We start from the raw sequence: 18,060 nt of genomic DNA on the forward strand, positions 1-18,060 counted from the left end.
TTTTATGTAAGATACAAATATTTGTATCGGTAACATTTTAAGGAAGATATTTCTGCAATGTGGAGTTCACCTAACTGTTTCTCATACGTCAATGTTTAAATACGAAACAAATAGGGCTTCAGCTCAACACCTCAAGAGTCCTGTTAAAATATCAACTCAAATATGGAAATGAGCGGTGCTTTCCTTTCCGAGACTTTGGATAAAACATTGTTCACAGCTTACATTAAACACAACTTTAGTGCTAGATAGAAAAATCACTAACTCTTACCAAGTTTGATTTACATTTCTATAGCTGTAATGGCTTTTTCAAATTCACAGCTAACGTGAAAATGAGAAACAGCCAACAAGCATCCCTTTGATTGACAGGTCGTTTTGGTGGTGTGCCCTACTATAGCTATAACGTTTATCATTCAGAAGCTATTCAATACAAACACATGAAGACAATGTTAGACTTTTTTTCTGAGAAGTAGAAAGACTCAAATTGTTCAAATGTACAATATGTTGTTAATATTGCAAGAGGAGTGGTGTTCAGTTTATTCCAGTGTAACCTGTGCACAGACTCAACTAGGCTGCCAAACACTCAGAACAAAGGCTTTGCAAGGCAGACAAATACTGATGTCATCAGGTCAATGTGAAAATAATCAGCTGGCTGACATTGAAGAGTTCACTGAATACGATATGTTCTCCAATCAAGTCATAGTTTTTCTCAAGTAACGGACTGAAATACGCATTAATAATTTAAAGCTGAAAGTAAAGATTTAAATTTGTATCACAAAAATGATGTGTCAAAAGCTGCCCTCTAGTGGAAGGCCTGGTATGAGTTGGCTAAAAAAGAAGTCTTGATAAAATGCACAGTCAGTTTAAAAAACAGCAATAAAGCATCAGTTCAAGTAAGTGAAATAAAAAGCAAATCGGTTTAATTCTTTTCCATTTTTATTGAAAGGAATTTCGTTTTTTCTCCAGTTATCTAAAAAAAAGCTTGATTCCACCTTCCCTATCACCGGAACATCACAAGGCCAAAACTGAACTGTGTGCCAAAATTCACCGTGAATTAAAAATTTTGTACAGTATAATGATCAGTCTTTAAAAATAAAAACTGTTAACAAACAAAAAAAGCCACGAGAACACTCAGGTATACATACTGTGTGTATGTCTGTGAGTGTGTGTGTGTGTATGTATGCTTGTCTTCTGTACAGAGATAAATGGATGTATAATCTGTCAGACACTCAGAAATATGAACATGAACATTTAGCCGATGTTGCCACCTGTAAAGATTACATTCTCGAAGGGTTTAGTGTGTGTGTTTCAGTTGGTTTATCGAATCCTCTTCTGTTGGCGTGCGCGGTAGATGTCGTGTATGGGTGGAGCCACAGCTCCTTTGTCATCCTCCTCGTCGGAGTCTGCGTTAGGCCTCTTCAGTGACTTGGCAACAGCATGGTTCTCCATGGAGCCATTGCCCTCCCCTCCCGCATCTGGCAGTTTACCAGTGATCAGCTCTACAGCAGCATCAACAGCTAAAGAGACAGGAAACACATCAGTAACATGTCACATGAGGGGAATTACAATACATTTTCTGCCAATTCATTTAAAAGCTATTTCACTCTGGATCCAAGTGTTTCATCACTGGATGACCGCCCACACATCTGACGGACACTTCCTTCAGCAGAGCCACGTTGCTAGTGTGTCTAAAAATAGAACTAGTCTGGATTCACCAAAAGATCGGACTTACTCTCAGGAAGTGTGCATCTCCTGAATAATTCCATCATCTCATCCACTTGAACAAAGGGTCCCTGCAGTGAACAAAAGAAATCATCAAAACCGTATTGCAGTATATTAGAAAAGCTCCTTTCATCTAGTATCCATTAGCAGTAAATATGAGCTAAACAGCATTAAACTGCTGCTACTCACAGTGAAGCACGTAGGCGGAGGAAGCAGCTTCATTAGGACAACAGCAGCTGGGGGGATTGGGAAAACTCCTCCTGGGACAGGGTGTAAACCTGGAGCTGGGGGGGGGGGGGGTGAACACAAGAGGCTACATCAAAGAGGGATCCTTTTATGTGAAACATTACTCTAATAGAGACAGTGTGACGTAATTCTTCATCACAGAGCTTCCCTGATTTGTTACTACATCAATAGGCTACGTACGGGCGAGGTGACGTGGCTGGAAGGGAATCATCTGGTTGGTGTCAGGTTTGGGGTACTCAGGTTTACGATCAGCGTCATCCTTTTGTGCCGGCGTAGAGGGCGTCACCACGGTTTCTGGTAGCAGCGCTGCCAGTTTGGCACGAGAAACATCCTCCAAACACATAGGGGAAACGGTTTGAATACGAGTTGAAGGAGAAGCCTCTATATAAGCCTTTATTCATTAGTAAAACTGCTCTAACAGCGAAATATAGCATGTTTAGTAACTTCTAAAAGCCAAATACACACCTTGTATCCGAGGGCCTTGAGTTCACTAGCAGAGCAGGGATACAGGTCCATGAACTTGTATCTATCTACAAGCAAGGCTGTTTCTTTGCCCTCATACTCGTCTTTGAAGGCAGTGAAACGCCTGCGCTCCACTTTCAGGATACTGGCCAGGTCTCCTATGTTGCTCTCAAAGGCCAGAAACCGAGCCCAGATCTCACTGAAAGATGAAGGAAAACAGAAATGAACAATCAAATGTCTTCAGAGGTATTTAGGATTATTCCACTTAAATACTTTCACAAAATGTAATCATTATTTCACGTTACCCTGATTTTTCTGCTGACAAGCTTCCTGATGTGAGGACACGTTCAAACAGGACCCTTGTGTTGTTATCCTCTGGAGACCGAAACAGCAAAGGAAGAAAGAAAAACAACAGGTTTAGACATTTATATCACAGGACATTACTAACAGTTCCTTGCACTATATCACTGGATGAGTAGAACAGACTTTATTCCTTACTCTTTTTATTATTACACTTAACCTACCATTAAGATGTGAGAGGTAATCAATGTATGCCAGGATGTACTCTGGAATGTCACCGTATTTCTTCAAACCAAGCTCAAAGATCTTGAAGGCCACTGATTTATCCTGTTGGAAAAAGATGAAAAATGGTTCAACGAAATCATTTTTTTTAATTTAAAATGAATTGAGGTATATACTCAAAATGAGATTATGTGTACTTACCTTGCTGCAGTAGTACTCCATCAGTGCTGCAGTCACATACACATGGTGACGTGTGCGGAGATCCTCTCGGGCCTTTTTGAAAATGGTGCGACCCGACTTGATGCCCTCCGCCCTCCTGGCAAACTTCATGTACTGAATGTAGACCAGCGTGGGGTCGATGTCCTCGATGGCCACCAGTTTGTTGTAGATGCCGTGAACTTTCTCGTACTTCATGCGGCTCTATGAGGAAAGCAGAAGATATACGCTGATGAGGCTTCCAGTTTCTTTCTGTGACCGATCTCAATTTGTGCTGAGTGGACCCTCACCTCTTCATAGTCGGCAAATGCGAAGTAAAGCAGCATGTTCTTCTTCAGAAGAGTCCCGATGGCACGTTCATAGATGTTAGCAGCCTCGTCACTAAACAGCTTTGAATTATTCATGTCCTGCAAGAAAAGAGTTTAGAGAATTATAGGAGTCTTTCGAGATGTACTGAAGAACACTAAACAGTGGGAAAGGTTCTTTAAACTTCTTACCCCTTTCTCTGCCAGCAGTTTGCTGGACTGCTCCAGGTACTGTGCTGCCTCGTACCAGACGTCAGGATGGTGGCCCAGCACCAGCAGGCACTGCTCATAGGCAAACATCACTGCAACACACAATGGTGATTGACTTTAAATTAATAAATTAAGATTCTAAAACCAGGGGTGTCAGACTCAAGGCCCGCGGCCAAATCATTTCATGTGGCCCGCAAGCGCTTGCAAAGAATACAATACGTTTATTATACGGTTACATGCCGCTTTACAGAAGTACGTTGCCCGTAACAACAATGCATCTCATTTTGTGACATGTTATTGACAATTATTTGCCCTATACTTCGGCTTTCAGACGTAGTTAATTATGAAGTTATTACCTTATAATAATCCAATGCAGAGGCAATAATGTAATATAATACATTATTTTATATACATTTATATAGTCTTAAAGTTACAGCTGGCCCTTTGAGTGCAACCATAATGCTGATGTGGCCCACGATGAAATTGAGTTTGACACCCCTGTTCATAAGTGTCAACCTACGCCCTCTAGTGGTGCTTACCTACAGGAGAGAAGCTTCATACATCATTTACCTCCATTGACTGATGCTCAGGACATTATTAAAATTGTATAGCAGTGTGATTACTGGAATCACAGGCCCCAGCGCATACAGCAGGGATTTTAACTGCCATCACAACACCTCCTAACAGTGATAAGTCACCTCTCTTTGTGATGAGGGTCTGGTCTTCTGTGCGCAGTGGGTTGCTTTTTTCCCACTGGATGTACTTCTTCCACATGTCCACTTGCTGGGATTCCTGAGGGGAGTTCTGGGGAGGTACTGAGGGGGCGTTCCTGTCCAACCCCTTCATCACAGTCTCATATTCCTAATTTAAACAAACCATGTATTATTTGTTTTAACAAAGACAGCACTAGGATTCTAAAGAGGTTTTTGCATTTGACACTTTTTCCTCACCTTTGCAACTCTTCTGGCATTCATGTAGTCCCTACTCCGGTCCTCAATCATCTTTTTGGCCAGGTGCACATTGATGCCCTGTTCATGAAATAGACGGGTCAGTCCAGTAATCCATTACTCTCACACTGTAACAGCTAATTGTCCATATGAGTGAACATCCAGAGGTAGACAGATGACTGGGTGTCACTCACCTCCTCATATTTGCTATAATCTCTCCAGAGCTGCTCGATGTTGATCATGGGGTTCACACAGCCCCTCTGGTACACCCTCCGTACGGCAGTGATGCGCTGGTTCTCTGCATATGAGCCCACAGCCTCACTAATGGACACAAGTCAAAAACTGTCAACATTAAGGAATTTGCTGAGGCAGTTTAGATAGTATCACAATATTACAGGAGAAGCACTTACACTCCTTTGAGGAAGTTTATGTAGTCCACCCAAATCTGAGGAGAGGAAGGGATAGCTGTTAGGTGACAGTTGTTAAGAGACATGTATATAAGGAATCGCTCAATCTGTGTACCTGATAAGACATGATTTCCATGCCGATTTTATCTAATGCGAAGTCGTACGCTTGGGCCATCTTCTCTCTGAGGGTAAAAAGAGAAGTAGTTTGTATCCTTCAGTACAGCAGTATGCAAATATACTTAAAGGTCCCATGTCATGGCCATTTCCACTGATCATAATTCCATTGTTGAGGTCTACTAGAATAGATTTATATTGTGCAATTTTCCAAAATCACTTTGGTTTCTCATACAGCATCTCTGTCAACTACGTGTATTCACTGAATTTCATTCTCTGCCTTTAACGGCTCGTTGTAGCTCCAATAGCTCCAGCCCCCACCCTCCCTGTGAGCACAGTGTGCTCTGATTGGTCGGGACGTTGCGAATCGCGCTGAGCTCCGTGGAGGTGTGGTTTCCTTGTTTAGCGGCAGCGAAACACAGCCAAACTCATCCTGAGCACACACAAAGTCACACCTGAAGTAAAAACGATAAGTGTGGCTTGATATTGAGTAAGAAAAAGGTTGATAAACGCTGTGAGAATGGGTCTGCAGAGAGAATCTCGCCACGATCCCAACTGTCTGTTATCAGCCTGCAACCAGGGAGGAGAGATCAGCAGAGCTGCCTGCACTGAGTGTGTGTGTGAGGAAGTCCGTGGATTGGTCAATTTGGACCAATCAGCAGGGGCTTAACGTAACGGTTCCGCGGACGTAACGTAACGGCTCCACGGATTGGTCGTTCGGGGTAACGCATGACATCATAAATTGCCCGGAAGAATCAATGGACAGTGACGTATCTCCAACGAGGCGTTTTGGGGAGGTATTTTCTGTGTTAGAGTTTTACTCCCTACAGGGTGTACTTTGAGAGTTTGTGACTCTACAGACCGTTTACATGCATAAAAACCTTCATAACACACAAGGGGACGGGTAATAACCGGAAAAGCATGACATGGGACCTTTAAATCAACTATGTAGGTTGTTGTCTTACTTGTAAGTGGGCAGCTTTCCTTTGGTCTCTCGAACATATGAGAGGTAACATTTCCACAGGTCGATGTGCAAGACTTTCATTAGGCATCTCTGAAACAACTACATCGGGCAAGAAGACAAGATGAAACAAAAGTACAATAGACAGAAACATTTTTACTGTATATTCCATTTGAAAACCACTTGTCTTCAGTGTTTCATTGCTTTGGCTTTATAAACCCATTTTCAAAACTAGCTTGCCGATCATCAGTGGTATATCCCATGTAGGAGGATTACCAGAGAAGCGGGTTTTACTCCAGCCCGGATTAAGAGGGGGGGGGGGGGGGGTTCAGGTTTTATTCAGCAGTGTTGCCGAGGTTATTCTGTTTCATTAGACTGGCCTCGGATGTGCCCTACATTTCAGAGATCCACTCAAACTCATATTAATACACCATAGTTTGCAGTTTGTGTTTAGTGCAGGATTCTTACTGTGTTGAATTTAGAGAGGAAATATGATCAGGATCAACTATTAATGAGTGGAAAACCAGTAACAAGGGATAAATACACATTTAAATCAGTTATCCAAAAAACGGTGTTCAAAAATAATTGGGAAACAATTAAAAAGATCGGAGCTATGGTATAGAAGGAACACAATAATAGCATAGATTCAACAAAGGCTTCAAAGCGGCTCATTTTCATAACATTTTCTATTTTGCCATTTACACTCACTCTGCTTTGCGGAATCAAAATATGTGCATTTACATGTATGTTTTAGATATGTCATAGAATAGTTTTGAATGGACATTATAATAGTGCAAAAATCATTGCAGTATTAAACAGCTGAACTAAAAGCACACACGTCCGCTTCCAGGACTGAGATGGACACTTACCTTTTCTACCTTGTCATAGTTTTTAGCCTTGATCTGAAAACAAGAGTGTAAATGCAATGTTAATTCACAAGCGTCCTCTACTTTTATGGCTTGTAAGAAACATGCATTCATGCAAATGTGACCACAAACAGACACACACATACACAGGACCACTAAGATCAACAAAGTGAATTCCACACAAGGACAAATTATTTGTAAAAAGGGGTTTATTTTCTTTGTAGATTGCACCACATAACCCATAAATAGAACAACGCTAACATGTTACAGAATAGATCCAGACAAAATGTGGATACAAAGAAGAGCTATTTGTGTTGTTTCTCTGGTGTCAGTGCTCCAGGTGGGTAGACCTATCCCCTCACATTGTTATGCTTTGTATGTTTACAAAGATGAACATCTCCATTAAACCATCCTTGAATTGAAATAATAGTCAATATGGAAAATAAGTACCCCCAAGGCAGGGGGGAGTGTGTACTGTTGCCAGATGGCTGTTATGTGACAGAGTAAAAGTCAAAGTGTATCAAATCGCATTCCACGTCTAGGTTCTAAAATAAATGGCTACACTGAGGCCTACAGAATTCTGTCGTTAATGATATCGGTGATCATCAAACTGTCTCACACCGACCTGCTGCAACTAAATAATTAATACAAAATGATTTTATCTAGGGGGGGGGGGGGGGGGGCGCTATTGCCTGTTGAGATGCATTCTAGAGACGTGATAGCAACGTAGCCGGTTGGTGTGCCCCACCCCCCCTCTGCTCTTGTATCCTGCAACCTTTAAATTCTCAAATATGAAATAAAAGTCCCTAAACACTGTATTCAAATTAATATTGGAATGTACAAAACGTGCAAAATGGGATAATTCAAGGTTTTGTTTTGTTTGGAACCAATGATCTAAGAAATGCAACACCCGATTCTGAGGTGTTGCATGCATTTCACACAAATGGCCAACTAAACCTGTTGTTCGACACCATTCAGCCTTTTAACTGGATCTATAAATTGAGGTTTTCTAAGGAATCAAAATGCTCAAGTTGGATTTTTTTTTTCACAGTGTGCCTTAAGGGTAACTTCCCAAAAAGAGAATGACCTACATTACTCATGAAGGCACTGCATCACCACATCGGACACATTTAGCTCTCACCTTCACTTTAACACAGATTAAGAAAATGTGAATCTCTAATAGTAAAAAGAGAGACAAGAGCAGTGTTTGGAACATGCATCCAAAGGGATTATTTTTTGCCAGGAAATCAAGTATTGTCTGTTAAACCTTTCAAATAGTATGCAATGCCTAAGATGTAGAATATGAGATCTGAAATTCTATAATGGTTTCTTAGGACAAACTAAACCGATCATGCCTAAATGCAAGATTGTTGAGCTTTTCAAGATGTGGTTGAAGTGAAGGGGTAAACCCTAGCTTACAGAATTAGAAATCTTCTTCTGTCATCAGTTAAAGCTGAGCCTCTTGATGTGTCTCAATGTCACCCTTAAATAGATCAGCTACATAGTGTGCATGAGGTGGTTACCGTTCATCTAGATGCGTTTCCTGGTGGCTTTAAGAGTCTTTGGGATATAGGTAAATAATAGTCATAAAAACACAAACTCTAGAAAATAAAAACAACTTTAGACTTGATATATTTTATATATTTTTTAGAATTTTCACTACAGACTTACTTTCAGTTGAGCAAAGAAAGTTAACATGCTAAAAATGAAAAATAATAACTAAAAAACTATTATGATCAAAATATCTCAGGTCAAACTATTTGTATTCATTCAGTGCTGACTGACAGAATTATAAATCGCAACTAACAAACATCAAGCTGCACGAGCAACTCAATTAGGTATGTAAAGTCTCATTGGAATCTGTCTCGTGCCGATATAAAGTGTGCTTTCTGAGGGTTTCTATCTTGGTTTTTCTATAATTGAATATAGTCGGACTGCTTTGGGGGATAAGAGTTATTCCACATACTAAATAATAATAATAAATAACTAACTTCATGCAAATTCAAATGTCTAGTCTTTGCATACGTTATATTTTGAGTTATGTTTTATGCTGAATTGTGGTTTGGAGTTAAGTGGGGAGAGGTGATAATAGAAATGTTATACTTTGCGATAAATAAATGAACATCATACATTTATTTTTTGGTTTTAGGTGACTGAACTATTTGCATTTGAATGGTTGCTATTGTTTTTGGCCCACTATCCTCTTAAGTCTTTCTGGTGAAAAGTGTAATTTCTATTTGGTAGGAACATTACAAAAATAAAAAAGTCTCCATTCACAGACAGATATCTAAAGTATACTTGCATATACTATCCTAATCACATGATACTTAAAAAGCCCCATTATCATATGTATTTTATTTTTGTTGCAAACATCAACATTGACATGACTCACTCTAATATCATGGTGCTAAAATCAACTATAGATGTACTAGCTGTTCCCATACTCCATGAATACTTCACCCCCCCCCCAAAGCATACTATTCAGTCAGAAGTTGTATATGTCAAAATATAATACATATAATGTCTCTTGTCAGTGGACGTTAGCTGCTTCACTAAAAAAAGATCTGGGTAATTATCTAAATTAAATAATGCGTCACAATAAACTAAATATACTTGTTTTCCTCAAAATGAATATGAGTCTGTTTAAATGTATTTAATGTCTCTCATCTTCTGCATATTATTTAAGATCCACAAAGAAAAACATCCGTAGTAACTGCTCAGCTCTGCCTGTCAACTTTGTAGATGGGGGGAGTATGTTTATAGTATGGAGCGTGACACTGATGCTTTACTTGCACAGTGCCATCTGTAGGCTAGTTTAAATTATTAAGGACTGTCTGGGAAGAAGCCTAGTCCATATGGAAAAGGCAGTAATGTGTTTCCATATCATATCTATGAATTTCATTAACTCTCTCACACCAGGCCCTTTTTGCACTGGGTAATTCAGGACTAGGGGTGAAGTTAAAGGGCAGAGGAGGGGGCAGGGCTAGCTTCACAGAGGAGGGCAACCCCACAACAACAAACCACAACAACCTCAGCATACAGCAACATTCAACTCTGAGCATATGGGTAATCATCCCATAGTTACACACTGGACTTTAAACTAGAAGCTACATTCTGATGGTTGGTAATGCGGTTAAACTCTGTGCACACAATGTGTTGAACACAAACTGCGGCAGTCATCTGCAGAGGTGGATGGCATCAGAGAATGCATTTCACCGGGTTAGCAAAACAAGATGAAAAATGAATCATCCTATCAATAGCTTGTTGCATAATAGCAAAACCTGTTGATGGCATCAAAGGGAATGAGACACTGGGGCGTATATTCAGGAGGATTGGGAAGAGATTTGTCAAAGAAAGAATGGGCCACACCATAAAATATTTGTTTATGAAATTACCCGAAAGAAATGACACAGGAGGCAATAAATTGACACGACAAGTGAATAAAAGGCTAATGCACTCCGATACCATTAAAATTGTTTTAATACTGTTGCAGACCAAACATGCAACAAATGCACTTTACCCCATTTAAATATGACCAAGAGAATATGGTTGTTTTTTTTTATCCTGGGAACTAATTTCCCCTTTGTTTTAGTTTAAAATGCACAATTCTGAAGTGTTTAGTCAGAGCCTGATACATTAAAAATGCTTTTAAATCAAACTACATCTATTTTCAAAGGCAGGTATGCTTTGAACTGCCAATGTTTTTACTCATCACTTTTGACCAGCTGAAATAAACCTAAGCTAAAAACTGGATCCGAACAATTTAGTCAGGCCTTGTTACTCAAAACAAGAATTGTGACTTTAAACTTCAGTTTAGAATGAGACATTTTGTTTGTGTGAAAATCACATTGTTGATCATGTTAGAAAAATCCCCAGCCATGCACACTAAAGAAAAGAAAAAGTATTAACCTCTGCTTCAATGAATAGTTTCCAGAATCGGCCAGAACTTGGGAACTGCGTGACAAGTCGCTCATATGTCTTCCTTGCTTTATCTATTGGTTGGTTCTAAAGAAGGAGAATGCATTTACATTCAATGCTATTGAACACATTTAAATCAACATATGGGAGAAAAAGATTAAGTGATTTGAATTTAACAAGACCTAACCCTTTTAACCCCCAACCCATATTCCCAGTTTGCTTAACCCCAGGAATACAACTCTGTGTCACTAAACCTGTGCTTCTCGAATCAGAATGCTCCATGCGTCAAGGTCATATGGGTTTTCTTCCAACTTCTTCTCTGCCTTCTTCACCTTCTCTGGAATATACTCTGGCGCTGCCTGAAAAAAAACCACATAAGGCACATGGGGAAAGGGTTAAACTGCTGAACAGACATGCAGTGCACAGTGATGCTTTTGGTGAGGGCTGTAGGATGATCAATACAATTATTGGCTACGCCCCCTGCAGTGTTTGGTAGAAGTATAGACGACATACCCATTGCAGCTAATTAAAGAGTTGAATATAGTTACAAACACAGAACCCCATTTTCCCTCCCATTAGATAGCTAAAGTTAGCTCTTGAAAGCTGCCATAACTGAGAAGCATCTAGTACCATGAATGCGTTACACAGTCTACCTGGACATACATGAAAGTGTATATCAGGTTAACATGCAGTAAATGTTAAGTTAACTAACGCGTAAACACAAGGAAACTAACGGTGGTAACTTAGCAACAATGCTACAATTAGCTAGCAAACACGGCGTACGACGGGGTAAAGTTACAGCTTTACAACAAAACCAGGGACACACAATCCCCGTAAGTTCGTAATATTTGTCAATATTGACGAATAAACATTACACACTACATGTATTGAAACAGAGTTTACCTAATAACATAATTAAAGTAAAGCACACAAGGTAAATTATGCTAGCCCCTCAGCAGAACTGCATGTAACGTTAGCTACCTGATCGGCTGCTGCTCCCTCGGTAGCCATGACTGGAAGATTAATCTAGATTAGAAATGTTAGATCAATGGGATAAACGCTTAAAATATAACGTGATGGCAATTTTAAAGAGACTAAGTGATCGGCATAGCTTCAAAATTGCTGATCACATTGCCCTCAAGCAACTAGCTGCTCGATGGCTTGCCGATATTTTAAAATGGCGAGAAACTTGCGTTCGGCTGTTGAGCTCTGACAGTGGCGACAACAATAGTACTTCCGGTATCAAAATAAAGCTGATATATAATATATTTATTCTCACACATTTATTGCCAACACTGTAACATTTGCTCACCTATTACAATGAAGATGATGCATTTTGTGTAAATAAATGCAGAAATACATTAAAGATATAAAATGTGTGTTTTGTTTTAATCTCAACTTTTATTTTTGTATTAATACATTCATTTATTTATTTCCACATTCATTAATTTTGTGTTGTATTTTCTTATTCCTGCTTTTTCTACTGTATTTATGCGTTTATTTGATTTGTTTTACGTATGTCATGTTCCGTCCTGCTCGTTGTGTGCATAAAGGTACAAATTAAATCCAAATCACATCACAGCAAGACCTATAGTTGGACATTTATTGGTTTGAAAACACATTGTTGGCCCAGAGGTCTAAGGCTTTTCATGCAGGAGCTTGAGGTTCAACACCCGGTGGAAGGTGTCTTGTCTTCTGCCATGTATCCCCACCACTTTTTTTGAAAAGTGATGCCCATTTGGGAAGCATTTCTTTGTCCTTTGTCAATCTTATTCATACCCTAAAATAGCTAAATATTAACCAAACGTGTATGAATAGGAGGAGTGTCCAACATGCATTCAGGTGACTCATATGAAACTGGAAACCAAGTTTCTACTTTTGTCCGATAGGCGGCTCCTCCTAGACAACACATATCTATATATTTGTATTGCCCTATAACTCTGGGAGGTTATGATATGAACCACAGCCCGTTTTGTATGAAGGTATATCAACATATTTATGGTGAATAAAAACTCAAAAGATCTATCCACAATCAGTAACAAGAACTCGTTTAGTAATGCAGCATGCTGGTCACAATGCTGGCCAGTAGGGGGGGACAGACGACAGTCCCCGAGAGCGCGTGCTTGACTGTATCTGGAAAAAATCCCGAAACAGACCAAAGCAAAAGACCACAGAGCAGTTACCTGATCACAAGTGAACTATTGTATTTGCTCTATCTTTCTCTCAAATTAAAACACATCAATGTATATCTGGTCTGACTACCATTTTTTTTTTTTTTACTGTTTACTCATAGTAGGATTGTAAACGTATGATGTAGTACTCAGATGTAGGCTCAGATTGGCTTATTTGAAGATAATGCACTTGCAGGATTCTTGCTGTTTTGAATGTGTATCCTCATCAGGGCCGAATTCACCAACATTGGGGGGGGGGGGGGGACATACTTGAAAAGTATCCCATGTGTTAGTGAATTTGTATATATTTTCCTTTAGAATGGCAGGAAATTAGTATTCAAATTTTGATTGGATTTTTGGTCCCGCCCAATGTTAACTCCATGGTTACGGCCTTGATCCTCATGGTGGATTGCACTGAAAGTCTGTATATGTGTAAATCGCTATGGATGAAAGCTAAATTAAATGTATTGTACAATTGTAGTGTTGTGACATCATTTTAGTTTTAGTCTTATAATGTGAGTAACAGGGTTGCGTTTTTATGAGTGCCACACTCCTTCAAGAGTGACAAGACTGGAAATATATTACAAATAAAAGAGTTTTGGTCTACCCATGGTAGTAGCACATGGCTTGCTGATGTCCTGTCCACTGTGTCATGTGACAACAGTTTTTTCACGTGATTTTTCACAGTTTTTTCACTTCCTCTGCCAAGCTAAAAAGGTTTCGATAACAGGGTTGCGCACATGTTGAGGGACACACCTTCTGTGCAAAAGTATTGTTATTTAAAATGTGTTTATGATTTAACACATTTATTTTACCATTACAAGAGACATATATCAATAGTATCAAAAAAAGTAAATAAAAACCCTATTTTAAATGTTATATTTGCATGCAAGTTGGTCACCAAGAAGCTGGGACAAGAGAAAAGGGCCATTTTTACAGTTCGAGAGCTATTTTATATTTTAAATAATATTTTGAAACCACTTTTTCTACAACTTTATATGCATCTTGCCTCAAAACAAGTATATTTAACACAACAAGTGCATGTTTGAGCTTTTTGGGCATGTATTATTCGATTTTTTTATGTCCTACAATTCTACAATTCTGGAATGACCCAGTGTTTTTTTTAGCATTACAAAATGTGTCTGTCTAGATTTGATTATAAACTATGCACTGGATGAGATCAGGCCTGGGAGGGACCACACAAGAAGCCCACAGGAAGCATGTGGCTAATGGGTTTTAAAGGGATTTTCTATATGTGTGTGCTACTCTTATCTTCCAATAACACCCCAGACAGGTGTGTTTATTCATGATATACCAGGGTATAGTGTTCTCAACTGCTTTCCAGCTGACCGGGCCTGGTGGGTTGTTGACTGTAATTGAGGTTAGGACATCTGGTGAGGACTGGGGAAAACAAATGAATTGTGTTGGATTAGATTACAGCTGGTTTTCTTAGACACAGGGGGTTTATGAGCAGCTTTGTCTGTCAGCTGGGTGCCTCCGGACTGTCTGAGCAGTAGTCTTCAGCTCCCCCACTAATTACCTTAAGACCCCTCTACACTTAGTTTAAAATGTAATGTAAAATAAAATGTCCAGTTGCCTCATTCAGTATTAAGGTATACATTATGTTTATTTTTTCACCAAATGATTACTTATTGTATTGTGCTGCAGCTGTATTATATTCAATTGTGTTGTACTGTATTGTTCATACTCAGTGGTGTAAAGTAAGTAAGTACATTTACCCGAGTACTGTGCTTAAAATGTTGAAAGACTTGTACTTTACTTTAGTATTTCAATGTTTTGCTACTTTAGTTTGGACTTCTACCCTACTTCAATTGAGATGTAAATTGTGTACTTTAAGCCCACCACATTTATTAAATACATGTAGTTGCTTTGATTTTGATTCAAGATGTGAAATGTAATCAACACTTAAATTACATTTAAGTTACACCTGGAGTAACATTCACAAGCTACCCTGTATAGGATTAGAAGTAATTAAAATGAGCTGCACCTTTACCAGCTTTGATAAACACATGAATGAATCAGAATTTATAACAAATAAATATAAAATATATGATTCTGAAATGCATTTTGTACTTTTAACTGACTAACATTCTGAATTCAGGACATTTACCTGTAACAAAGTATTCCTACACTCTGGTACTTTAATTAAGTACTAGATCTTCTCCCACCTCTGTACTGTGTGTAACGTCATCTGATTCTTTGTGAATGTATCTGCTCGCTGATTGATTACTCTGGTCTGACCAATGCCGTCAGTTCGCAAACATTTGCGCTTGCAGTTGCTAGAGAAAAGAGACATGTTTGAGGCAGGCAGGGCCTTGGAACAGCACGTCTAGACGGGGTAACGGACACCCTTACAGAGATGGGCTACTTCGCCCAAAGAGGAAGAAGACGAATTTGAACTGTGTAGCTACAACCTGGACTCGGTGTGGTGTTTCTGTACGCTCATATGCAAGAGTTATTTAATGTTTAAAATGTGGGAGATGGTGGCGTTGCCGAGAGCGAGCTCTCCCTTCCTGTCGTCTATGACAAGATGGCAGCAATGCAGGCGAACTGTGCATGGTATGGATTTATAAATCCATAACATGTTCAGAGAAGCCCTGGATTATATCTATAGTGACTCTATGTGAAGGTAAGTGGAGGAAATATGGCTGTCTATGGTGATATTTGTTCAGCCTAACATTTGAGACGACAGTCTAAATGTGACGTCATACAAAGTCATAACTTAGCTACAAACTTAGCTAGCCAGCTTTTTGCTGTTACATTAATCGTACGTAAGTTAGTTAATATTAACTCTGTCCGGACTTTCGGTAGCGTTCATTAAAATAGTGGTGATTGTCTTTTTTGTTCGGCCAAACAGAGGTAGCAATGACGTTGGTGGTAATAATTAATGTGACTGATTTGGACACTGTTGTGTTTTTAACACAGTTGTCACGGCGACCAGTTGGTTTTCTTTTTCAAATGTTACTTTGATCATTAACTAGCTAACACCAGATTCTTCTATAATTAGCATACCGTATATGGACAATTAGGACCGAGTGACCTAACTTGTGAGTACTGTATTACTTCATAATGTGTTAGCTTACACCTGGCTTCGCACGTCACCGAGTTGACCTTAGCAAAACAGTGCAAGACAATGTATAACTAATCCTAGCTAAGAAAAACTATTTTTTGTTCTTGTTGTTACAAAATTACACTCGCTTGATTTTAGTTGGTCTAAATGTGTACAATATGTCTAGTAATGTCACCTGTTACTAACCGCTTATAAAACTAAGCGCAATTGTAAAGCGATATTTAATGGACCTCAGTGGCTCACATATGTTCATCTTGAGACTGCTACTTATCTTGCAAGCCTATTTCACGGTGTGCTTGTTGATTTAGTTAAGTATTTTGGTCGATCTGCCTAATACCCGTTAATAAACACACTTGGATTCTTTGACCAACATAGCTAAAACAAAATAAATATGAACACAAACTGAAAGAAAATAGGTTTTACGATGCAAAATTGCAATTAATGTCATGTTAATCATACTCAACTATATTTATTTAGTAGCACAATTAAGGTGGTGGTTTCTTGTTTTAATGGAGAGGTATACAGTCAATCGTTGAGCTCCCTAAGGAGGGTTTGGACATCACCACCACAGCCCAGCAAATCAAAAGTACCCTTAGCCATTATGTGGCAGGAACCATCATGTTTTTTTTTACATGGTGAAAAACAGAGAATTAAGACTTTGGCCTAGCAGCTCTAATCAACTTTACTTTCCCTTCTACATGTGTCTTGTATGACAGCATTACTATTTGTTTGTAGCACTGAAACTCATAAGATAACAGATAGTAGATATTTGTTTTCTCCCCCCCCCCCCCCCCTATGTTAAACTGAAACTTTCCACTGGTTCAGCAAATACTGCACGGATGTTTCGGTTGGTTTGGCTTATGCAACAGACTTGGTTTCGAGTATTGTCCTAAAAGTATAAATTATGGGGGCTGGCCTTTTTGTGTTTTCATTTCTTATTATTCTACCAAATAACTAGTTGTATTCTCTTTGATTGTATTGAACACTACTCTTAAAAGATAAGAGAGATGAGTTTTGAATACTTTGAACCTTTAGACAGAGTACAGCTCAGCCTGGTACTGTTATGTTTGTGTGATTTCGCTTTGCATAAAGAAACTCCTGTCTTCTGTACATGTGTCACATTCTTTTGCTTATTAGTAGCAATGCAAGGTTGTGGTGGTAATACCAGTAATTCCAGGGGACACTGAACACTCAACACCGTGTTGCCACTACATAAATATGTAAACAGTGTTTGCCCTTACAATAATTGTTATTAGTTGGTGGTGTTGGTTGTTAGTACAGGAGGGGGGGGTTGAGTGCTGTCATGCAGCACTGATGTGCTATACTTTGGGCTGCTGGTTATCTATCTATTACATTGCGGCCAACCTAAAGACTGATTCCATCCTCAGATGTGCGATAACAATAATAATTGAGAGTTTTGGGGGAGGGCACCATGACAAACGTTTTCAGTAACACAAGTGTTTGGTGGATAATAGCCAATTTCCCAAGAAATAAACATCGGTTCCAGCACACAGTGCATAATTACCTTTCTGCATCTAGCGGTCTGGTCAGAGCCCCTGGATTTGAATGACACGGTTGATGCTTTTGTCCGGAAACTGGTGAGGGAAAAAAATATATCTGGTTTATGGTCTATCGGCTCACTCTGCTTCTGTGTCGGTGTGCAGGTTGGGTTAATGATAGGTGTAAAAGTTTGTTCCTCCCTATGATCTATGGTTTGAGAAATAATATAAGTACTTGTTTGGGTGTCTTGTATTTCAGTATGTGCAACGTGGTGACAGCTGTAATTCCATGCTTGATGTTGGATATAGACTGGTGGCTTTAATCCTAAATCGATGAATTTACACATTGCCTATAAATGAAACCCAACCTACATATATTTAAGGCATCTGAAATTCTAGTATCTTT

The 18,060-nt window shown here is 39.2% G+C and overlaps 2 protein-coding genes across 2 annotated transcripts in view; one reads left to right on the forward strand and one right to left on the reverse strand.

Moving 5' to 3' along the window:
* Positions 1-915: 915 nt before the first annotated feature.
* cstf3 (cleavage stimulation factor, 3' pre-RNA, subunit 3) lies at positions 916-12,102 on the reverse strand. The gene is made up of 20 exons (XM_079664591.1): positions 11,875-12,102; positions 11,148-11,252; positions 10,885-10,980; positions 6,979-7,011; positions 6,114-6,211; positions 5,150-5,216; positions 5,038-5,072; positions 4,822-4,948; positions 4,631-4,708; positions 4,379-4,541; positions 3,663-3,772; positions 3,456-3,572; positions 3,151-3,369; positions 2,952-3,054; positions 2,733-2,802; positions 2,431-2,626; positions 2,146-2,296; positions 1,909-2,003; positions 1,730-1,790; positions 916-1,514 (listed from the first exon to the last, which is right to left on the reverse strand). The coding sequence occupies exons 1-20, from the start codon at positions 11,902-11,904 to the stop codon at positions 1,315-1,317; spliced, it is 2,154 nt and encodes a 717-aa protein (XP_079520717.1). The 5' UTR covers positions 11,905-12,102; the 3' UTR covers positions 916-1,314.
* Positions 12,103-15,354: 3,252 nt separating this feature from the next.
* The window catches only part of hipk3b (homeodomain interacting protein kinase 3b), a 38,175-nt gene continuing 35,469 nt past the window's right edge, over positions 15,355-18,060 (forward strand). The window contains 1 exon segment of the mRNA XM_079667209.1: positions 15,355-15,714. Coding sequence (XP_079523335.1) covers positions 15,642-15,714 — 73 coding nt within the window. The 5' untranslated portion in view covers positions 15,355-15,641.

The sequence above is a fragment of the Notothenia rossii genome (assembly GCF_949606895.1).
Source record: "Notothenia rossii genome assembly, chromosome: 2".
NCBI lineage: Eukaryota > Metazoa > Chordata > Actinopteri > Perciformes > Nototheniidae > Notothenia > Notothenia rossii.

Coding starts and splice junctions, on each gene's coding strand:
- cstf3 (XM_079664591.1), bottom strand. CDS start 11,904: ATGGCTACCGAGGGAGCAGCAGCCGATCAG. Junction 5,073..5,149: donor TGGAAATCATGTCTTATCAG/GTACACAGATTG, acceptor TCCTCTCCTCAG/ATTTGGGTGGACTACATAAA. Junction 3,370..3,455: donor CATTTGCCGACTATGAAGAG/GTGAGGGTCCAC, acceptor CTTTCCTCATAG/AGCCGCATGAAGTACGAGAA.